The following is a 25,137-nucleotide window of genomic DNA, read 5'->3' as shown; positions in this document are numbered from 1 at the left end:
TACTAATTTGATAAAGACGGGAATCAATGAAAAAAGAGAAGCATTGGTACTATAAAGCTATTGAAGCATAAAAGGACTCTTAAGGTTTGCACCCATCATCTCGATTCACTTTCTTCTTTATTTTTTTTTTCAGCAACTTATAATATATATATATATATAACTATTATGAATTTATTAATTTTATCAATAGTTATATATATATATAATATGTTGACACTCTTAAAAAAATTTTTAAATTTGTTATTATAAATATGTTATATTTATCTAACATGTAATACTACACAATTAATACATTTTAAACATTATAAAAAATAATACTATTAAATACAATTAATATAAGTACTTACAACAATTTTTTTATAGTAACACAACTAGTTATAATAATTTAAAATAAATTATATATTTTTAATTCTTATTATTATACATATGATGTAAAGTAAATTATATAATCTTTTAGTGTTATACATTTTATTAAAAATAGATGCATTATTTTTAATTTTAAATATAATAATCTTTTATTATGTGATTTAAAATAAAATATAAAAAATAAATTATTGATATGTATATCTTATAATATTAATCTGTATATTATGTTGTAACTTAAATTATTAATATAAATAAACAAACACAATATAAAAAAAATTAAATATCTTGGTTTTTTATTATTGATTAATAAAATATATTTTATGAGAAAGAAAAACAACATGGTTTGGGCCTTGGGGTTATGAAATTAATATAATAGGCTTCTTTTCAAAAATTGGGCTTGAGTTGGATTCTATCAAATCCCAAAGGATCAATAAGCCTAAAACAACCAAATGTCAAAAACAACCTTACCAAACCTATTGTTTCCTACCCCCGCTTCTTCAAATTTCAATCGAAAATCGATGGCAACTCTCTAAAACCCTTTCTCCAAAAAAATAAATAAATAAATAAAAGTTCTCCAAAAAATTCATCATCAATGGTGAGAGATCAATCACTTTTCATTTTCAGAAGTCGATTCAACTTTACCTTCTCGACAAAATCCAAGATAAGAAGCAACTATTAGCCTCTGCTTCTTTAATTTCTCAAAGCAACTATAAGGATGTCATAACAGAGAGGTTGATTTCCAACACTTGTGATTATCCTCTGTGTGGGAACCTCTTACCATCTACACCTCGTTGAAAAGGTTGTAACCAAATCTTTTTAAAAGAACACAGAGTTTACGATTTATAAAAAACTAACATGTTTTGTTTCGTCAACTGCCTAATTAATAGCCAAGCTTTCGCTAGTAGTTTACAATAAAAGAGGTGTTCAATTTTGAATCATGAAAAACTCAATGAGATTTTAAGTTTGTTTAGGGACTTGGATTTGGACGATGAGGGTTTGGGGAAGAATGGGGATTTAGGGTTTTTGAATTTAAGGATTAAGGAGAATGAGGAAATAAAAGCTGGGGAAGTTTTGTTAGTGGGTCTCTCCAATGCTATTGAAGGCCATGTTCCACAAAGAAAATTGATTTTCAAGCCTTCACCTTCAAAAATTAAAAAAAATAAAGGTGAGAATTTTTTTCCCAATTATTCAGGTAATTATATATAGAATAATTTAATTATGTTTAGATTAAAAAACACTGAATTTTTATTACAGTGCTTGCTTATAGTATTTCCAAGCTAGGTGATAGCAAAGGATATTTTTTTGTTAATAACGAGATGGACTTTACTAGTGCTATCATTAGGAACAATGAGTATACCATTTCCAAGAATCTAGGTAGTTATACACAAAGTCAAAAAAGAAGTCGAGTAGTATGAAAGAAGATTTTGTTACTAATGAGATAGACTTTTACTAATGAAATAATCATGAATGATCAATATACTTTTTTGAAGACACCCTCAAGGTTGAGACAAAGTTGTTTTAGGTCAAAATTGAAAGAAGTAAAAGAAATTTGTAAAGACTTTGAAGATAAATGTCTGATATTAAGATTTTCATCCACTTCAAGGGAAAAAGATTCTAGCATTGTAGAATTAACTTTAACAAAAAAACATTTACTACAGTGGTATGGATACAAGTAGTGCTGAAGCAAAGAAGGAAGCCCATGCTGAAAAAGCAACAGCATCAAGTGAGACTGTGCTTAAGTCCTCTCTTAAATTTGCAGGAGCAAAAAAACTTAATCGTTTCATTACCTAGGCTAATAATAAGAAAGTTGACAATGCTTTTAGTAATAATCTTTATGAAGTTGAAGAAATGGATACGCTGAAAGGAGATTCTGAAATATGTGGCAATGCAAAATATGGTGATGATGATGATAATATGTTACGATTTGTATCAGTGAAGCTTGTGCTATGGCAATGAGTAAGACAACAGAAGCTATGGCATCTAGATATTCTGATGCCACTGATGCTGGTAGGTTTTTGTATGCTTTCATTAAATTTAATATAGTTTAAATGTTATATTTAATGACTATAACCCCATTTTGTTGTAAAAAATATGTCCAGTTTCTAAAGCTATGCTTCTCATATTGCCATGTCCAAGTGAGACAGACAAAGAAAAGCCAGTGAAGGATGTTGATGTGCTTGAACCAGAAGTAGCCCCTATAAAATGGCCAACAAAACTTGGGATTCTACGTTCTGATATGTTTAACCCAAATGACTCATGGTTTGATGCTTTGTCAAAAAGTTTCAGTTTGATTGTAAGTCTTATGCACCTAACAACATTACCATATTATTTCTCTATTTTTTGACAGGGTTAACAATATTGCCATATTATTTTTGCATTTTTTATTTATATTGATTGCCTCTCCTACTCTTTTTTATTTCTACCAGCTATCAAAATTTACAACCATGTGGAATGCTCCTTTTTAATGGATAACATCATCTTCTTTGGCTTATATCTATGAAAGAGATTAAACTTTCCCTGAAGAGTACCTAACAATTAATGGGAGGGAGTATCCATAAAAGATTATCTTATGAGATAAGCATTCTTGTAAAATTAAAAAAACTCTTGTTGGTTGTATTTCTTGTGCTTTACTTGCTATTATTATTGATCTCAAATTGCCAATAACAATATCTATTTTGGAGCAATGAGTGGTATTAATTCTGAATTTTGAAATGGTTAATCATATTGAAAAAATTGATGATAATTCTGATTAGGACCTTAAAGACATTGAACTAGTTTATTTAAGAGGTTTATTGTGATTGTAAGATCATTTTAAAGCCATAACTTACTACTTCTGCTTATTAATGAAAGCTCTTTTAACCAAAAAATTTCCTTACACTTTGCATAATCTTGAGTTGAGTTGCTTCTAAATGTTCTCTAAATGTTCATTTTTATAGTGGCGCCTACTAGATACAATGTCTTTTATGGAAGCACTTTCAGTATTCAAAATGAAATAGTGGCAAATAATTGCTTTTTTATTTGTTAATGCTTTTTTTGTATCTAAAATACCTGCCCTCACTTCACACATGACTAATAGATGGATAGTTCTTTGTACGGTGAGACTCTAAGATTGTAAAGGTAGTCTTTTGGTATTGTTCAATGTAAGATTATAAGTTGAATTCTTGAAATGTTCAATGTAGTAACTAAAGCTTCATATGTATGATGACTACTTAGGTGGTTGACACATGAAAAATAACAATTTTTGTGATATCATGATATGTATGATGACTGTTGTCTTTGTTAGTTGCAAATAAGTGCTGGATGGTACCCAATTAAGTGTGGAAAAATATAAGGTTATGAAGGATCTCATAATACCACTTGGCCGAGCACCTTATTTCCCTGCACAGAGTGGTGGTTGATATTAGACAAAAGTCATTACTCCTGCTCTTATTGGTGGTATTTAGATAATGTATATAACTTTCTTATTTTTTTTCCTTAGAAGTTGTCAAAAATGATTCCAAGGTGCACTCATGGACATCCCAAAACTATAATTAGTTTGTTTTTGTCAATGTATGATGGGAATATGGAAATATGCTAGGTGAAGGATTGAATTCTCTAATGTTTTTATTTTATATTTTATAGGTTCAATCTTATTTTTTACATATATATTTTAGATGAATTAGGTTATTTTAGATTAGTTATTATTTTACTCATTTTCCAAGTGGTAAGGCTTAAAAGTTATATTTAGTTTACGTTTCTACTTAGGTTTAGTTATAAATGTTCATGTTATTTTAAGTTTCTAGAAGGTTTAGATTATGAGATAAAGATATTGGTATTTTGATTTTGGAGATTGATAGTTTTGATATATGAGTATTCTATTATTGATATTTGAGGATTTTGATTAAGAATTCAGATTATTCCTCGAGTATTTTAGTTTGAGACTACTTGTTTTTCATCACTGTCATTTTAAGCTTAGATTTGATTTTCTTTCCCACCCTATTAACTACCATCTATGATGCAAAATCTAGACACTGATTTCTTTATATATATTCTTTTCTTTTATTAAAATATAGGATTTGAGCTGATGTTATTAATTATATATATATCAATAACAGCATTTGCTTAGTTTCTAGGCTTATCCTTTAATCTTATTGAATTTTCTCCCTTGAACCTCCTATATACTTAATGTGTTGTGTATTAACATTGTTAATCATTTTTCAGTCTCTAATAAGTATTAGTTGTTAATGAAAGCTTATTGTATATGTTGGAGGTTGTTTCTTTTAATAAACCATTAAAAGCCATGAGCTATTGATTAATGGCACAAGCAATTTTGATTTCACTATTTTTTCCTTTTCATGTTTTGCAATGAGTTAAGGAATTATACATGCTAAGAAATTCAGTTGTATTTACAAGCTTAGATAAGAGCTTTTACTGAAGTTTAGTAGGATACAACTTTCATCACCAGTTCAGCAAACTGAATGTGTGTAATGTGAAGCTATTTCTTGGTAGAAAAAAAAATTAAAAGTACTTTCTTAAGGACAGATTATGGGAAATTTTATTTCAACAATGTATTTGCCTTGAGAAAATAGTGCAGTTTGAATGCATAAATATGTTGGCAATGTTGAATATAATTTAAATTTAATTAATTAGATGTAAATGAGACATAATTTATCCTTGGTTAATAAAGATAAATATAAATTGTAATTGTATTTGGCAAATAGCAAGTGAAGACTAAACTGTATAAGCCTCGGCAACTTATCTATAACATTTAGCCCATCGATTTGCAAATTTTTTTTTCTCACGCATTAAAACACATACCCCATTAAAATTTTTTTGAGATTATTTAAGATATTTCTGATCAATAAGACATTGAATAACTATTTTATAAAAATTTATAATAGGATTATTGAAAATATTTTTAATTAAAAATGCCTTTGATAATCTCATTAATTTTTTTTTAGATTATTTAAGAATGCTTTGAAATAGTCACCTTATAAAAGTTTTAGGAGGATTATTGAAAGCGTTTTTTTGCTAGAAACTCATTAAATAACCTCTATTAAATTTTTTATAAGAGATTATTCAAGACATTTATAGGTAAAAACACTTAAATATACCAAAAACACTTGAATAATCCCTTACATTTTTTACCAAAGACACATTAAATAATCATCTTATAAAATTTATGAGGGGATTATTGAAGGTGTTTTAGCCAAAAACGCCTTCAATAGCCCTATTAAATTTTTTTTTGGATTATTCAAGATATTTTATCTAAAAATACATTGAATAATCACTTTATAAAAATTTATAAGGAGATTATTAAAAGCGTTTTTTACTAAAAACGCTTTAATAGCTTTCATTAAATTTTTCGTAAGAGATTATTCAAGGTATTTTTTGACAAAAAAAAAACACCTCCAATAATCCAAAAAAAAAATAACGAGAGATTATTGAAAGTATTTTTTATCAAAAACGCATTAAATAATATCTTACAAAAAATTTAATAGGGATTCGTTAAAACGTTTATGATAAAAAATGCATTTAATAATTTTTTTATAAATTTTTATAATGTATTTTTTATTAGAAACACCTTGAAGGGATTTTCAAGGTCAAAGGTCATATATAAACCAAATTTTTTATCAGCATATATATATAATTAACTTACATTTATTTTCAGACATGTTTTTCAATATAATAACGATTATTTCAAGTATTTTATTTAAGTCAATTTTAAAAATAATAATATTTTTTCTCTCGAAATCCTCTAAAATCACAAGAAGAGATGAATTTTCAATTTCAAAACTTTGAATACTATTAAAAATATATCAAATTTTTTTGAAATTAAATATCTTTAAATCAAACGTTGAAATCAAATATTTAATAATAAAATTTTTAAAAAATATATATAAATTCTTCCGAATAAAAAAGTAATTAGAATACACCGATAAAATATATCTTAATATTTTTAAATTACACAAAAATAGTCATAATAAATTACAAAATCTATAATACCTAGACCCTCCCTTCACCACCGTTAACTGCAACTTTTGTAAGCCATTCCGACAGCTCGGACCAGAAGAGCACTCGGATCTCCACCCACGGCATCGTAGAGAACGACTTGGCGAATTTAACCCTCTCACATCCTCGTAGTTACCATACTGCCACTCAACTGAGTTACTACTGTCAAAACAATCACAAAATTCCAAATCTGTCCTCTCAATTCCCTGCCTAATCCCCATCGAACCCGAATTCACCGAACTTGTCCCCTCTGTTTCCTTCTCTGTACTTATCAACTCAGGGTGTTCCGTACTTACTCCTTCCCCACAATTCACGCCCGATTCACAAGCGTAACTCCTTGCCGTCACCCATCCATCCGATTCCCAAATTACCCCTCCTTCCGTCGTTAATTTATCGTTCCTCTCCCTCGCCGATGCTTCTAAATTCTCCGCATCTTCGTCCGCTTCGAAATGCGAGCTAGCGAAATCGAGCACGCAACGTGGATATGATTCCCCGATCATATTCAACGCTGAAGCCGATGCTTAAAGTGGGTGCTGCAGCATCTGATCTCAGCTCCACCTTTGATTCCCATCCCTTCTCAAAAACTTCTCCACGAAATCCTTACCAAGTTCAGAAAACTGAGTCGGTAAGTCAGGCAATTCATCCAAGTTAGCGATTCGATTCAGTGAGTTGAAACCTTGATCATCCCAAGCTGGCTGCCCGGTGATCATCTCGATGACGGTGCAGCCTAAGGACCAAACATCACTCTCCGGTCCTTGATACTCACCGCGAATCACCTGCGGAGCCATCCAAAGAGGGTTTCCACGTGAAGTGATGAGGGACTTACACCTATCATCCGCGTTACCCCTTTTAATCTCAATCGCTGAGCCGTAATCCGCGAGCTTTACGGAGGTGAAATCAGGGCCCACCAAAACATTTTTCCCTTTCACATTACAGTGCACAATGCCTTCAACGTGCACGTACTTCAAAGCCGAAAATAACCACCGCGTTTGCCACCGCAAATCCTCTCGTCCATGTCAGCCAACCGGCGTTTAATAATCGCCACATCAGCAACGGTGCCACCTGGCAAGTACTCCATGTGAAGATTCCGGTAAGACGTCGTCGGGGACTCATACCTGGTAACATCATCGCCGAGATATTCAACGACATACGGAGAGGAAAGCGAACGCAAGATCCTAATTTCGTTCTCCACAGACTCCTACTGGTTCGGAAGACACGTTGCTAAATCGACGGACTTAACTGCGAAAACGGCGCCTTCTGATTCGTTGATTGCCAAGCTTACAGTACCAAACGAGCCATTGCCTAAACATTTCCCTCTAGTCCAAGAAATTTTCTGGGTGTTGCTCTGTTTCTCCATCTCTGAAACTCAAAATCTCTTTCTTTTTTCTCTGTATCTTTTTGGCGCCTGTTTTCTGAGGGTCAAAATGGGTATTTAAAAAACGTGTAAGCTAAATATTGTAATTATTATATCAAGTCTTACGTGAAATTTCTAAATGGATAATTCGGAAAACAGTTTGATTATGTCATAGAGCTAGGAACTGGGCTTGTGTTTTGACGTACAAGGGATAGCGAGAAGAGTGCAGAATGATTATGGGTTTTGTCCTTATCTAAGGGCCATGTGGCTTGGGGAACATCGGTTTTTTTTAGTATGCGGTTGTCATGGTAATAGCTTACACGGTTCGTGGAAAGCAAAATTTTTGGTGAGCAATAGAATATTTCCAAAACCACACGCCTCAATCCCAAGTATTTCTGTCCCTCCGATTTGTTTACTTGATTAAATTGATATAAACCACTCTTAAAACCTTTTATTTTGTCTAAAAGGCAAATTTTGTAGTACTAACAGTGATGATCTCCACCTGATAAACGAGTGGTTAAATTAAAAATTTGAAGATGATGGATGAAGTTGCACGTGATTTTGAAGTAGGGGATCAGAAGGGAAAAGCAATGGAATAAATTATTTAGAGGTGCTAAGTTGGTGGCCAAAAGCAAGTCCACTAGGTAGGGTCACGGTGGCAGAGTTTCGGTTTGAAACAAAACAAATGTACGTAGCGCCCAACGATCAGCTTACATGGCAGAAAATGGTACGTATTCGTCGCAACAACAGGGAGCTTGATCCTGTGTCTGGCTTTTGCAGTGAGCGTTTGAGTACAAGTCTTTGACGTGCACCACCAGCCTCCATTAAACAGATTTATGTTAAAATAAAAATATATTAAAAAAACAAAAGGACAACTTTACCTGTCAAAGGCAGTACCATTCGAATCTTTTGAAAGATCAGTATCTTTGGAAACCCTACCATGTACTAAAGAGTACCAAAAACTTCCCGAAAACCAACTTGGGGCATTCTTAAAGATGTCCTGACATTGGATAAGCTGCAACAATTTCCTTGCTCAAAGGAAAAGGGAAGGGGAAAGGGGAAAGAGAGAAAATTTTGTCCACGTAAACTTGAATCGGCTAAAACCAAGGGAACGGAAGAAAGGGGGCCGCCGATTATCCGTCAAATGCTTTAAAAAGGAAACAGAAAGAACATTTTTCAATTGTGTTTGATTAATCACTTAATCAAATGCATTTGTATTGTGTTAATAGGAATTGAAGCAAGTGATTAAAATTTAAATTTGAATATAAATTAGGTAAGTTTAAATATTTATAAATTTTTTTGATAAATAATTAATAAATTTAAAAAATTTAAAAAAATTTATAAATCTTACTTATAAATTGATGAGTTATTCTAATTTTGAAGATGAAATAACTTTTTATTTTTAAATTAAAAAAAAAATCCTTTGTATTGGGGTTCAGATTTGGCGGTGTGAGCTTATGCGTGGTTGGAATGGAAAGCTCCTTTGGTAAATATTAATTAATGAGTATGTGGCTCTCATCGGGCGATTAAAAATATTTTGTTCACTGAATCCATATCTGTATATCTTGGAGTTTATCGAGTATTATGCGCACGTGATACTTATCCAAACCCTAAAAACTCCAAATTTATGTTTACCAAATCCAACACTTTCCACTTTTACCAATTGTAAGAGGTGAATTAGAATATTTCTACCGTTCCTTTCATTAGTATTGGTAATCTTTTCGCTATTTCTTTTTTTTTTTTTTTATAAAAAACTTATAGTTGCATCATCATTTCAACACATTAAAATTAGAAGTACATTTTTTAATTCAATTGTTGGATTAGGTCATCCTTTTTAACCCTCCAATCACGATGAATACATATTTGATTTGATCTCTTGTCTTTTACTATTATTTTTATTTTTGGTGTAATAATCATCTCTTATTCTTTAATACAATCGTGTAAAAATTTTGATGACTAAACTAATTAGCATCCTCGTCATTCAAATTTATGCTATTTTTTCTTATGATGTTATAAGTAGAATTTAGATAAATAAGTTACAATCTAATTAAATATTATGTTTATATAAAAATAATTTAATTAAATCAAACAAATTAATCAACTAATAAATCAATACATAACCGCACAAAATATCGTGAGAATCAGTACTCTAACGGGACGTTACTATAGCTAGAACCTAATTTCAAATTCAATCGATAAAACCTGGGGTGTGGCATTACTTCTGAAACAAATAGCCCACTAAGTTTGTTAGGCAGGCAGAAAAACAGCGGAGGCTGCCAATATTTGTCGTAAGACAGCACTACAAAGAGGCAAAACATTAACCGGCTGGTTGACAGTATAACGTGCATGAAGAACAAACCCATTTTGTGCGGCTGACAAGCAAACCTCATTCCTCCCAATTTGATGCCTCTTTTTCTTGAGATTCATGCACAAACCAAAAAACAAATGAAATCGCCAGTTGTTGCAGATCACATAAATAGATACTTCCTTCAGTTTCTATTGCTTTCAGCCTAACTGCAACTAACTTTCTATATGCTGTGCCATGCAATTCCGGATCATGTGAGCTTTTTTCTAGTTTGTCAATGTATCAAAGTCAAAACAATTCGAATGGATTTTGTTGTCCTTTAATCTTCATAATTGCTCCATCGTGAGCAGAGTTAAAGAATCATTCTTATCTCCTCAAAAACAGTTTAATGACAATAAGAAAAATGTAGTAGAGCTTGTCATAGACATTGCATGTGTTTTGGTTAGACATACATTAATAAGTTCCAATACTTAAAACACAGAACATGAATACATGATGCAAGCCAACAAACCCAAGTTGCTTTTTCCACGAAAGAATATTGCAGTATTGCCTGGAACATGTGATGTAGCATTAAAAACAAAAAAACAAGTATTTGGACATTTGGTCGTTCTCATGTGCTATTTGTGGGTCAAATTTAGTGAAAGGGTGAAGGGGTCCTAATTATACAGCTGATCACTAAACATGAAGATATGACTATTCTTTCTCTATTAATGCCACTGACTTAAGTGCGAGAAATAATTTGCATTCTTTCTGGCATCAGGATACTTTTCTTTATTCTTTCTTGTGATAAAGATTTGGTCAATATATGTACTGGCCTTTATGGCATCTTAAGTTTTCTGGCGCTTCATGATTGCGGTATGAATCCAACGCATAAGACATACTAGAAGGGCTGCACAATAAGATGGTCGACACCATCAAAGTGGTCAACTCTCATTATCTTGAGCTCATCAACAAATGAATAATTTCAATTCACAAGTTGTGTCTGGGTCAACAATCGTGCAATTTCAAGTTCACGCTTATGTGTCTTTGATTTGATTCAAAATGGTTATTGATTAATCATTGTTAAAGCAAACCAATTCTAGAATTTTCTAGTCAAGGTGTTAACGTTGGTATGAATCACTGATGAATCTAAGTTGTCAATATAGGACAATGTTAGGCTTAAAATGTTCTCAAAATGTATATCAGAACGAGAAAGAGTATAAATTATTCTTATAACCTAACCAAGAGTTCAGGATTGACAGTTCCTGAAACTCTTTGAAATGAGAGTAATGATTATCCATTAATCCCAATATGCATATATTCCCATACCCCACATGAACACAATGTTAAGGCTTAAAATGGTATGCAAATATCAGAAAGAGCAAAGAGTATGCGACTGTTATCATAGAAATGATGTTTATGATTTGAAAATTCACAAATGCCTGAAACTCTTCAAAATGCGCAAATTCCTCATTGTCAGGATGACATTGAGAGGGCAAACATACAAGAGTACACAAGAACCACCGGTTCACTCTCTCAATTCCACAGGAATAAGGCAGTATATAGTTTCATAAGTTCTCGTTCATGCAGAATCATGCTTCGCAACAACTAATTGACTAGAATCATAAACACCAAGATGGACAAGACTATTTCATAAGGCAGCCTTTGAATCTTTCATCATAATGATCAATTAAATCTGTATGATAATCTACAAGACAGTTGAGAACAATGTGTACAAAATTGAATCGGCACCATTGAAAAGAATTATTGGAAAATTGCTTCTATAAAGAATATCCTGATTTACAACTCCAAGGTCAAAGAATGTCAAAAATATACAACCAAGATTACAACTGGGTCTCTGTGATCTCTTCTTCAGCCGTTGGTATAAAAATCCCTCAAAGAATGGTCAATAAAGACTAAATGCTGCTGCCCTACCGACATAAGCCAGCTTCCACCTCTACTGCATCTGCTAATGCATCAAAGTCTCAAAACACCTCTACCAACTAGCTCTGAATGAGATACTGTCTTCTCCTCCCAACATAACAACAATCACGAAACTACCAAGCAGAGTCAATCCTAAGAGTTAATTGGTTGCCTACATTTCAGAAATTAGACAATCAAATATAGTGCCCCAGCTGAATCAGCATCACGCTAATATCATCAGATGAGCCTCGAGAAACAGAAAGGTCGACAAGCCTTTTACAGGCAAACAAAGGATTTGTCTTATTGATGCCTAGACATGAAGAACGAGCAATGTCAACTGCTTCCTGATTACTAACCTGAAAAGAAGGAAGAAAGAATCTATTTAGATTAATACGAAAGATTATCTACTGTAAAGATTGTAAAGATATGAAGTACTTTACAAAAGAAAAAACTTCAACAACCTACCTTATCCCATAAGCCGTCAGAGGCTAATATTAAGAACTCGCATTCAGGTTTGATACTAATGATCTTTGTCTCTGGCTCAGCTATTACCCACTGTTTAAGGTGCTGATCTCCAATCCCTCTGGAGACAGCCAGACAACCCTGAATCCTCCAAACACCACGGCATAAGTCCACATAGCCACCCTGCGAAAACAATTTTCACACAATGCATCAGTCACAGTTCAGATCAAGTTCGTTTCGAAATGCACATAATGAAAGAAAACTGTGAACAAAGCAAAGGTCATTCATTTATTGAGAAACTGCTTACCAAAGTCTCAATTCTGTTCCTTTCATCCTCCCTTGAAGGTCGGTGATCAGAGGTGAGAGCTTCAGCGACACCACCTCTGCTCACAACAGCACGACAATCACCAGCATTCGATACAACAAGGTTTCCATTTTGGATCAAAGCTGTCACACAACATGTGCCACCAGTGACGTCTTCCTTAAGAAACTCAGCATCTGTCTTCAAATAACCTTCTTTAACAGCTTCCTTTACATTAGTTTTGTCTCTTCTTCTAACAACTTCATCTAAAATGTTCTTCTCCAATTTCTGCGCTGCAAACTCCGCAGCTTTGGCACCTCCATGTCCATCAAAAACACCAAAAAATGCCTGCAATTATCATATAACACCATATAAGTCCCACCAACTTAAAATTCATTGAAAATCAAATTTATATTTTGATGCCAAACCCTTGACTTAATTTAAAATCAATTACACTATCGATCTTTTCTTCTTTGTCATTATTTCAAACAAAATAATTAAATAAAAAAAAGCCAGAAACCGTAAAAATACCTGTTTGGAATCTCCTTGGAGTTTAACAGAAGCTGAAAACCTATCTTCCATTGCCTCTCTCCTCCCTCTTTTACAGTAAACAGAATATCCATCTCCCTCTCTCTCCACCTCTCTCCTCACATCACACGGCGTCGCCGGAACCCCAAAATACATCGCCGTCGTCCCCACCGGTATATCCAGCCTCGCCGGCCTCTTCCTCTTCAAAATCGTCGAGACTGATCCCGGTCCCAGACCTGCGGTTGAACCCGGACCCGAAGACGATGACGTTAAAGCAGATGAAGAAGACGATAACAAAGACCCAGGCGGCGGTTTTTGAAGCCGAAGCCTAAAAGGCGAAGAAGGTGAAGAAGGAACCGGAGAAGCAGGAGAAGACGAAGGTTTGAGGTGAGTCAACGTCAAATTCAAAGCTTCGGACGACGGAGAGATGATGGAGGCTTTATTACAGAAAAGAGACGACGACGGAGAGAACACTGGTGAGTTAGATACGGCCACTGAACACGACATCGTGTTTTTCTCTTTCAAAGTTTTCCTTGTTCTTTTTTGTTACAACGTTCAAATTTGGGTTCGTTTTGTTTGATGATTTCTCTTGTTTTTAGCGGTTGTGTCAGACAGACAAGGGAATATATATAGGGGGAGGTGCTTGGAAGGCTCACGGCCTTCCGTGTTAATGGCGGATAGGTGGAGAGAGGTTATGGTTTAGAGATTTTGACCACTGACTTTTGACTTTTGAGCATTCCTTTATTTTGTGGAAAGTCAAGGTTGCCCCTACTATTATCTCGCAGAGAAAATTGGCGATTTTGTTTTAGATTTTTTTTCTCCCATTTTTGGACTCTAAAACCAAAGTGGCTAGGAATATTCATAACATAAATAAAAGCAAAGAAATATCCATAAGATCTTTTAACTAAATTTAGAAATATTTTTCATTGATAAAATTAGAATAATCAATTTTTTAAATTAAAAAATAGAAAACAAAATTTTGACTAGTTGATGAATGAATATCAATTATAATATAATTAAATTTAAGAGATTAATTAATTTGATTTATATAATTATTTTTAAAAAAATTATTCAATAAATTTAAATTTTAATATTTGTAATTATTTTTTATTTTTTATCTCATGAATTAAAAAATAATAAAAATAAGAGAGCAGGGGCAACAGAGTAATTGAATAAAACGAAAAGGGTGGGAAGTAACAAATGGTCATGCACGTAATATGTGTATTACAGTGTTTAGAGAGAGTGTGTGTTGACTCTCGAGTCAACAAACCTCTCTCTCCTCCTCTCTTTATAAAAGATATCTTATCAACGAAGAATCACGTGGTCCTCCACTCCCACACCGGTCTCGGATGTTTCGTTGAAGTTACCGTTGCCAAGACGCATTCCCATTAGCGACCGTTGTGGCGCTGAATACTTACGCTGCTGCTGACAACATCAACCGCCCCTCAATTGTATGCTCTTCTTCCCCTTGTTCTTTTTATTATTATTCTTTTGGATTTTTGGCTATCTTGTTTTGTTGACATCGAGAAAAATTAACCCAAACCCTGTCAATAAAATCATGCACAAACAAATGCAAAATCACTTTGTGTTTGGTTTGGTTTGGTTTGTATTTTTCATTTCTTTTTCTGGCCTTTGACTAAAGGACTAGTTCAATATTTTTACTAATGCCTTTGGCTTTGGTTGAATTGAACTTTCCACGTCAATAATCTTGATCAATTCTCTGGTAGTAAGTACTAAGCTTTTTAGACGACCTTTCTCCTTTCTTTTTTTTTTTTTTAAATTTTACCAGTATTTAAAATTAATAGTCAATGGAATAATCTTTTATTGTAAATGAATAAACTAGCAAAACAGCCACTAATTTGAGCTCGGTTTCATTTTAGGCGTAGGGCCTAAGAGCTCTTGGCACAATTCTCATCACCCCGTTCGATTCTGGTTTTGACCTTTAGTATGTGGCCCACACGTCCTACCAACGAAGATTGATAAGTTTTGTCATATTTTAGTTTAGACCTAAAGCTTTTGCATTAATGCTCAGGCCCGTTAGATTTTGGGCCCAATTTAAGTGGAATTCAACGACAAACAATTACTATTTTGATTAGGCTTAACAATTTATATATACATATCATTTAAAATATTAATAATTTGTATATTTATATTATATTTTATATAAAAATTACTGCATCATAATCTATATTATATTAAAAATATATATAATATTTTTAAATTTTATTAAATTTATTTATGATATTTTCATATCATTTTCATAATTGTGTTTTATATTCCTACTCTAACTTTGGTCATGTTTTTTCTTCATAATTTTAATTCCTTTTCTAATTGAAAATTTTTGAACCCTTTTTGCTACAAAAATCTTTAAATTACCTTTTATAATAGCTTTACAAGATCAATTAATACTAAGCTAAATGAAGAGTTAAAAATAAGAAATTATGAAAAATAACTAAATTAATTAATTAAATACAAAAAAAATCTCAAAAAAAATGAAAGAAATTTGGAGCGCTTATCATACTAGAACTCAGTCCCTTAGACGTTTATAAATATCTGCGATCATATCCACAATTCATTATAAGTCTGTTATAACTCATCACTGTTCTGATGATGACATTCCTCAAAATTAAAATTTTTTTAATAAGTAAAAATAAAAATTAAAGTTTTAAGAGATTTGAAAATATAGTTGCCCAAATGTTCTCCCAAAAGCAAAGAGAAAATATTAGAAGGAGAGATAAGAAAAAAGCAACACAATGAATTTCGTTTCAAGGGAACGAATCATATAGGAAAGGATTGAATCCGTGCTGACCAAATAGCGAAGCTTCAAACTTTTCAAACATAATATTTGCTTACTTAAAAGGTTTAATCTTTTGATTGAATCTTAAACCCTAGCTTCAAACACCAAAAACAAAGAGAAAAAGTGAGAAAACCCTAGATGGCAAGTCGACGGATGTGTTAATTATATAGAGGAAGCGTTGGGGTTGATATACGAGTCTTTCATCGGATGGACGGCTCATAGTCATAGACAGTTGATATCTTGTGTTACCCTAATTTTGTCTTTAGAGGGCCAATTTTCTAGCTTTCTGATATTGGGTTTTGTTGCTAGTAAGAAGGACAACTTTAGGTCGATCAAATTCTTGGCAAAGCCCAAACTTATTAACAAGTCGTGGCCATTGACCCTTGTAATAAATCTAATATTGCCATGTCTTTTTTTTTTAATCTATTTTAGTCGTCCAATGTTTAGTTTTTCACGTGTCTTATTGTCTTCCAAGATAAGCGGCCTACCTTCTAACTCTTAAAAAATCATAAAGCCTATCCTTTATTAGAGTATCGATGGTCGATAGATATGAATACGAATATCTGACAATGATAAGCTCTGTTAAAATTTTCACTTTCCCATTTCCCAACCTATTCCACCCTTTCTCTTCTTTTAATTAATTAATTTATTTTGTTTTTGTCTCCACTTTCCAAGTTTACACTTTGTCTCTTAAAACCACGCGGTTGCATCTCTCTCAATGCAAAAGAACAGGGCCAAATCCAAATCTAAGAGCTCCAACCTACTCCGACATATGGTCTGTCGTCTGCATCTAACCATTCATTATCTGCCATGTTGATCTTCACCCACAAAAACATCGACTGAAAAACACCAAATTCAATCACGAGTTATTCGTAGGGCCGCCCATGAAAAGAAAATGAAAAAAAAAATTTTTATCAATGGGTTCTAAGTCAGCAAGTACTTGTATCCTAATCCACTTTCTCTTTGCATGTGTTCAGCGTTGTTTACTACACATGATGTGTTTAACACAGTTGTAAGAAACCAGTTGTTCGGATCTAATTTTCTTTCACGTGTTGCCATAGAGCGTAGTTTCACCTTCTTTTTTTTTTTATTTTTTATTTCAGCTCATTAGTAGCTGTCAATGCAAGAGCTACTTTCAGTTTGTGTTATCCTAATATAATAAGATCAGAGCTTTAAAGCGTGTTTATATCAGTGTGGTGTTAAGAAAAATTCCCAAAAATAAGATAGCTTCTAATTATAGTGGTTAAGGACTAAATGCATTATAAGATATCACTTAGCTATCTGATTATTGTCTAACATGCCACGCTCGTCCTTGTTGTTGAGTCAGCTCGTTTCAAATTCACTCGTATAAAATACAATTTCTTTTCCCTTCTCTTTCTGTAATAGAAAAAAAAAAAGCTATGAGTCTTGCTAAAGATTCGTTTTGAAGGAAACATTGGATTTTGGATCACAGTTGGTTTTCTCTTCCTTGTTTAGTTTTTGCAACTTTTTTAAACTTTTGGTTTTGGGAGATTCAGATTGAAGAGAATGGAAGGTGCATGTGAGACAAAGTTATCTACAAATGAATTGGAAACAGTTGAATTTGAAAATTAAAATGCCATTTTGATGGAGATTGGATTAGGGAATTATGGGTATGTCTCATTTTTTTTGCTTTTTAATCGATCTTCTTCTTTTGCCTTAATTTCATTAAGTTTTTATCTAATTGATATCTGATAATTTCTAGGATTCTTTTCATTGGTGTATATGATTAGGTGCTCTCATTATAGAAGGAGATGTAAGATTAGAGCACCATGTTGCTATGAGATCTTTGATTGCAGGCATTACCATAATAAAGCTAAGGCATGGTCGGATATTTGTTATTTCTTTCATTCTTTTTTTTTTCTTAAGAAAAGTTATGGTATGGGTTAACATTAGCTTAGCTGATCCTGGTTTTTATGTTTTTCAAAATCTATGATCAGAATTCCCTAGAATTTAATCCACTTCAGCAACATGATAGTCCATGCCATGAAGTTGAAAAAGTTTATCTTTTCTTTTTGGTATAGTTTGTTTTTTCATGTTTACTAGAATAATTTAGATCCCACAAATGACGAGTTTTGCTCCCTTTCCCTATGACTTGAGGGTTTTGTCATGAAAACATGGCTTTTTTCTTTAAAGATATGTCCGATATTTTGCATGAAGACAATCTGGAAGGAATAGCTGTAGAAATTAACAAGATAAACGTGGTTACTATGATTTTGATAATTGACATAGAAAATTTAAATTACTCTGTTAATACTTCTCTTTGTTTCCATTTCTAGAGCCAAAAATTAAAAAAAGAAAAAATAAGAAAATAAAAATAAGATTATAAATATGATCTGGTTGTCAAATTGAATCTTGCCTTGTATGCTTCTTTTTTGCTCCTTTTTCACATCATTTTTTATGTGAAAAAGCAAGTGGATTTTGTGATCTGTGGTCTCGTAGATTATCCATAAACTTTAAGTTAAAGACAACAAGCACACGAATAAAATAGATTGGTAGGGACTAGATCGGTTGTCCAAATCTCCGACATCAGTTTGTTTTATCCTTAGTAATAACTAAAGTGGCAGTTTTTCAGTGGATAATGTTTGTTTTTTAACATTATGTAACAAATATCTTTGCTTGTTGCCTATGGACTAATCTCAATCTCCAATAAAATTAGTAAAGCATTCCAAAAATTGATTAGAAGCCCCAAAATAAATTTCCTCAGATTCTCATTTGATTTGTATAAATTCATCATTTGACAATTTTAGGTCATTTCTCCCTATGTGACATAGAACAAGATGTGAGTCTCCCAAACATTAAGATTAAAACAATTTATTTAGATCTTAAAAGTCGAAACTAAATCACAGTTATTATAATCTTGTCTTGTAACTTTTCAGGTACGGTAGTATTACATCAATTACAAAGTTTGTATCGGGAAGTGCTTTTGTCCTAAATACAAATTTTTTGACAATGATGTAAGTCTTTTTCATGCTTAATTTGCTAACTTGTAATCCTATAAGGCTTGACTTGTAAACCTTTAAATGATTACCGATGTGATGAACTGTTACATTATCCAGGTTTCTAAAACTCAATACCATTGTGATGAATGTGGCATATACAGGTAAGATTTCAAGTTTATGCTTAAGCTTGGTATCTCTATCACAGCCATCTTTTTTATTAGAATCACTCTTTAGTTTGATAATTTCCTGTCGTATCTCACTATTTCTGCTGTGACTGCTTTACAGAACCGGAGGTGAGGAGAACTTCTTTCATTGCAAAAAATGTGGTAAACAAAATTAGATAATGTTTAGTGTAAAACAAATCAAATGCAATCTCTCTTTCTTTTCTTTTTTCTCATAGCATTTCATCCACTCATCATACTGGTACACTGAGGATTTGAAATTATTGCTATAGGATGTTGCTATTCGAAATTAATGAAGGATGCATATCTTTATGTGGAGAGAGCAATACACCACAATTGCTCTATTTGCTTTGAGGTAAACAAAAGTATCAGGCAATTTTCATATGATATTAAGCAAATTTGGAGAAAAAAAGGTTGTTTCTTAGTGGGATAACATATTCCGTTTTTGCAGTTCTTTTGACACAATGAAAGATATAACTGTCTTACCTTACGGGCACACAATGCATTTAGAATGTTTGAGAGAAATGCAGCAACATTATTGGTAAGCACTATAAAAACCTTGCTTACTTTTTGCATCTCTGAATCATGCTTTTATAAGGAGGTGAACAACTGTTAGAAATGCATTGCTACTTTATTGAGCGAGTCGATGATGATATTTCCTAATTGTTTCATCCTAGTTTCCTTCCTGCTTGAATTTTTGTGAATTTTAACTTGTAAGTTCTACTTTATTTCTCAATGTTGAAAAAAGCTTGATTAAGAGGTACTTAACGGGCTCGTGGCATTGTTGTTTCATTTCCATATGCTAGTGTGCTTATACTTGTGTAACTCATGCTCTAGGTCCCGACATTGTTCTCTTAAAATTTTAATGTAGATTGCCTTTACCCCAATGCCTACAATATACCAAAATAAAATGGTAAATGTATTGTTAAGCAATGAACAAGAGCATGGGTTTATATAGAACAATCGCAACTAGTCTCTAACTTTGAGTTTCATATTGAAAAATAAGTATGGATTCTCTGCAACGATTGTGGAGCCACTTCTCATGTCCAGTTCCATGTTATGGCACATAAATGCCTAAATTACGAGTCCTACAATACGAGACACACGGAGACGCGCTACTACTTCATGTTTATCAAAGATGTCTGAGATAGTGAGATGATCACAGCTTTGACAAAAGTATTCAGACCCACTAAAGATTTTTCCACTAAGATTCTTAATAACAAGCCAAAATAGCTAGTAGCAAAAGAACTCGAAGTGAGAAGTCTTACTACATTGTCTTCTCTCAATAACATCAATCTTTGTAAATAGAGATGATAGGCCAGATCTTGCATGTATTCAAACCCAAATCCAGTCATTAATTTTATTCTTTCCTTTTGCATTTTTCGTGTTCTTTTCCCATTGAAATCACATTTAACAGGCTTGGGTTGATTGGCATCACATTGTAAACTAACCGACTGTAGTTATTCCATCATATCATCTAATGGCATAGGCTAGACAAGAAGCTTCCTAATTGTTCCTTTCCAATCTGTCAAAGATGTACCTATTAAACATTTAACTTAAAACTAATTGAAAGAAAGTAAAAGAGCTTAACTTGAATATAAAACTATAAAAAATTATATATTAATTAGATGTGGATTAATACTACACTAATAAACCTTCTTCCCCAAAAAAATGTTTCTCCTAATATCAAGTATGTTGGGTACTCCCTTGCAAAAGATATCGAAAGGGAAGGGAATACATTCTAATATGACACTTTTATCGGTTGGGAAAAAATTATATCAAATTTTTTAGGTGAAATTTGTAAATTTTTTTTAAAACAATTTAATAAAAATTTTAATAAAAAATCTAAATTGATATATTAAAAAATTTAATATAAAAATTAATAATATATAAAAAAATTATTAAAAATATTATTTATAATTCAAATTTAATCGATATTTATTTAATAATAAAAATTTCGAAAATATTTTTACTCAAAATATTTACATAAAAATATAAATCAAAATTTACATACTTAAATTATATAATAAAATCTTTTAATTTTAATTTTTAATGTAATTATTTTTAATTAAAAATTTCATAAATTTTACTTAAAAAAACTTTATTTAAATCTTTCTTCACTGATTCAATCAAAAAGAAAACAAAGATTTTTAATTCTAGCAAATAACTTTACATCGACACTTTCAAATACAACACGTTTTTGATAATGCTTGACCTTCTTTGAACCCAATAGAGCATTCATGTCTCTTGTCCTCTTTTTCTTACTAAAACCCATAATGAACAGAACCCTAGCCACCCTTAGCTTAACTGCTTGCAACTTAGTAGACAAAACAAAACGGAGGTCAGAAAGATTTGTTGGCAAATGTATAAAAACATGTGTATGCTATTATTAACATGTTAGACATACAATTCTCTTCATCATTAAATCATTAAATTATTAAAAATAGTGATTCAAATCTCATAATATTTATTTGAAATTAATTAAATATTATTTAATAAATAAAAAAATTATAGAAGAAGAATTTTAAAAGAAAATAGATTTTTAATAAAAAAATATTATAAAAGAAAAAAGATTCTTATTAAAAAAATTTTAAGATAAAAAAGATTCTTGATAAATAAGTTAACATGTTTATAAATAGGCGAAATTTTTATAAAATTAGATATAAGAAAAATATATAAAAAAGTTGTACAATTTTATTGGATTAGAAACCTCATAAGACTAGAAGAAATTAATGTTTTTATGGATATGTATGTTGGAATAGACTACAAAAGATTAAGAGAGTCTAATACGTATGATGTATAAGTACACATAGATATGTATTTATTTGAGTTAAGAATATTTCATAGGTCTAACAAAGATTAAAAGGGTCTATGGATATTAATCGTGAGTGCTTGATTTGATATTTACTTATAATTCTCTACAACTAGTAAATTTTTTATCTCATTTGTAGATATAGGTAAGTTAGGCCAAACCACATTAAATTGTTATCTCTAATATGATTGATTAATTATTTGATTTCATTTTTGTCAGTATGATTAGATGATTAATTGATTTGGGGCTTTTTTGTCTAACAATAGTATCATAGCATGGTTTTAAGCTATGAAAAAAGACAAGTCTAAAATAGCTCGACTCAAAGAAGAAGTTTGAGTTCGTGTTTTGAAAATTGATTTGCTTAAAGTATAAAAATACAAAAAAAATGATTAAGAGACTTCTTTTGCAGGTGAAGCCAAGCATGTCTAGCATGAAGATTGATGATTGATGAAATTTGATGAGTTTGTTGAGAATAGTGACTCAAATCTCATAACAGATTTATTTGAGATTAGTTAGATATTATTTGATGAAAAAAATTGTAAAATAAGAATTCTAAGAGAAAAAATATTCTTGATAGATAAGTTAATATGTTTATAAATAAATGAAATTTTAATAGGTTTAAGTATGAAAAAAATATAAGAAAGTTATAAAGGTTTTATGGGATAAACACTCAATAAGACTACTAGAGATTTACTTTTTATAAGTGTGTATGTTTATATGTCTATATGTTTGTGAATAGACTAGAAAAGATTGAGATGAATCACATAAGTATGATGCATGGATGCATATGAGTATGTATTTATTTATATTGAAATAGTACACATAGGTATATGTTTTGTTTAGATTGAGAATACTTCATAAGACTATAAGAGATTGAGAAGGTCTATAGGTATCGGTTATGAATGTTAGATTTGATTATATATTTGTAATTTTCTACAACTAATGGATCTTATTTCTCATCCATATATGTAGGTAGATTAGATCGAATCACATTAAATTATTATCTCTTATGTGATTAATTAATTATTTGATTATATTTTTGTTGACTTGATTGGATAGAGGCTTTTTACTTAAAAGTGGTATCAAAGTATAGTTTAAGTTATAGGAAGAGATAAGTCTAGAAAAGCTCAACTCAAATAAGATATTTGAGTTCATGTTTTGAAAATTAATTTGTGTGAAATGTAAAAACACGCAAGAAAATATGATTGTGAAACTTCTATTGTAGATTTGCTAAGCATGTCTAGTATTAAATTGATGATTGATAAAATATGAGCCAATGTGAAAATTATTAAGAATAGTAACTCAAATCCAATAACAGATTTATTTGAGATTAGTTAGATATTACTTGATGGATAAAAAAGTTTGTAGAAAAAGAATTTTAAGAGGAAAAAGATTCTTGATAAAAGAATTATAAAAGGAAAAAAAATTCTTGATAGTAAAATTTTAAGAGAAAAATGATTCTTAATAGACAAGTTAGTATACTTATAAATAAGTGAAGTTTTTATATGATTAGGTATGAGAAAAAAATATAAGAGAATTGTATAATTTTATTAAATAGGCACCTCATAAGATTAAAAAAGATTAACATTTTTATGGGTGTGTGTTAAAACTAACTACAAAAGATTAAAAGGATCACATAGGTATGATACATAGATGCATATGGATATGTATATGTTTAGATTGAAAATATTTTATAAGTCTATAAAAGATTAAGAGAATTTATGAATATTAATTACGAGTACTTAATTTGATATTTATTTGTAATTTTTTATAATTAATAGATTTTTTTTTATTCATGAAGTTAAGTCAATTAAATTGATTAATATTAAATTATTATTTTTTTTATGTTTTATTTCGCTTTTATTAATATGATTAGATTAAAATTTTTTAATCTAACATAAATAACAAAATATTAGCACTATTATTTAAATGACTAGTTCTGAACGGGAGATTGCTCTAAATTTTAATCTAAAACTTATTTTTCGACTAGTATAATAATTGGATCATTATAGCATACTCAACAATAATTGATGTGATATTAAAAAATTTTGTACAAACTGCATGTGTTTCTTAAGTTGTCCTTTTGGGCTTTGAGTAAAACATAAGAATAAGATTGTTTGCATTATTATATATCCAAAAGAAATGATGGCTTCAGTCCCCCAAGCTTTTGTCCCTCAGTCCTGTCCTATCAAAAGCAAAGAGAAAAAGTAGTTACAGCCACAATTTCCTAGAAGAAGGAAAAGCTTTTTAGATAACTTATTAATGGTGCCCCCTACCCACACTCAGGTCTTTTTCATTCCATCTCCCCCTTCCATGAGTTTAAACTTCGTGCGCCGCATTGAATTTTGTCTTCACACGCGAATTTAGAGATTTTGGGCAGCCCATGCTCCTTTCTCGGCCCCCATTGCCTCCACTCTCTTCGGTCACTTTTGTTACAGAATCCAACCTATCGAATTTTAACTTAAGAAGTAGGTAAACTTACAAAATGGCTGATCTTGTTCTTTCAAACAAATTTGAACATAATATCATGTTACTCTTCTTGTCTCCAAATCTTACATAAGTGGACATTTTTGGTCTAGGAATGCTGTTTAAGTATTTTAGCTATTGGATTATGCACAGTACATTTGCCTAAGACAGAGACCTTATAATTAACCTTTATTCATCTTTAAGCGTTAATAAAACAAGGAAATGCCCAATAATAATGGTACATTGAATTTTAACCCATATAAAAAAATGCAATATATATCAATATAATTAAAGAGTCTATTTATATTTATTCATATAAGTTTATTTAAACCATCAATGATGCACAATTTTTTTTTTTCTTTTGAATTTCATTTTAAGATTCAAATTCAAACAATTAAAAGACTTTCAGTTTTAAAATTGATTTCAAGTAATTGTGGAATTACAATAACTAATTAAAAAATTAAATGTCCCACTAATCCTAGCATTGCCAATTGTGGATTATTTATATCAATAATGAAGCAACTTTGACTTAACATTGCAAACTGACGATGACGTCCCAAACAATATGCTAGTAGCTTGACAGTAGAGCCATGGCATTGTTGATCAATAAAGCTGTGGGCGTTGGGACTTTCAAAATGAACATTTTGATTTGACCTTTTTAAGACTAAAAAACAAAAAAAAAGGCTTGTTTTCACTGATCTCAGGGTCAAT

The 25,137-nt window shown here is 31.3% G+C and overlaps 1 protein-coding gene, 1 non-coding gene and 2 pseudogenes across 2 annotated transcripts; 1 reads left to right on the top strand and 3 right to left on the bottom strand.

The window, feature by feature from the left end:
* The first annotated feature begins 955 nt into the window (after window positions 1-955).
* Window positions 956-3,811, top strand: LOC111303979 (putative RNA polymerase II subunit B1 CTD phosphatase RPAP2 homolog; annotated as a pseudogene).
* Window positions 3,812-6,258: 2,447 nt separating this feature from the next.
* On the bottom strand, window positions 6,259-8,183 carry LOC111303978 (mitogen-activated protein kinase kinase kinase 18-like; annotated as a pseudogene).
* A 3,566-nt stretch (window positions 8,184-11,749) lies between these two features.
* LOC111302814 (putative protein phosphatase 2C 25) lies at window positions 11,750-13,862 on the bottom strand. Its single transcript, XM_022898655.2, has 4 exons — window positions 13,213-13,862; window positions 12,688-13,029; window positions 12,384-12,563; window positions 11,750-12,274 (listed from the first exon to the last, which is right to left on the bottom strand). The coding sequence occupies exons 1-4, from the start codon at window positions 13,714-13,716 to the stop codon at window positions 12,113-12,115; spliced, it is 1,188 nt and encodes a 395-aa protein (XP_022754390.2). The 5' UTR covers window positions 13,717-13,862; the 3' UTR covers window positions 11,750-12,112.
* A 1,868-nt stretch (window positions 13,863-15,730) lies between these two features.
* On the bottom strand, window positions 15,731-15,816 carry LOC149515326 (small nucleolar RNA SNORD25). The gene has a single exon (XR_016327195.1). It is a non-coding gene; the product is annotated as a small nucleolar RNA SNORD25 (small nucleolar RNA).
* Window positions 15,817-25,137: the final 9,321 nt, after the last annotated feature.

The sequence above is a fragment of the Durio zibethinus genome, chromosome 13 (assembly GCF_047325235.1).
Source record: "Durio zibethinus cultivar Kanyao isolate XHJ-2024 chromosome 13, ASM4732523v1, whole genome shotgun sequence".
NCBI classification, from domain to species: Eukaryota; Viridiplantae; Streptophyta; class Magnoliopsida; order Malvales; family Malvaceae; genus Durio; species Durio zibethinus.
This window is presented reverse-complemented; position numbering and strand designations above follow the sequence as displayed.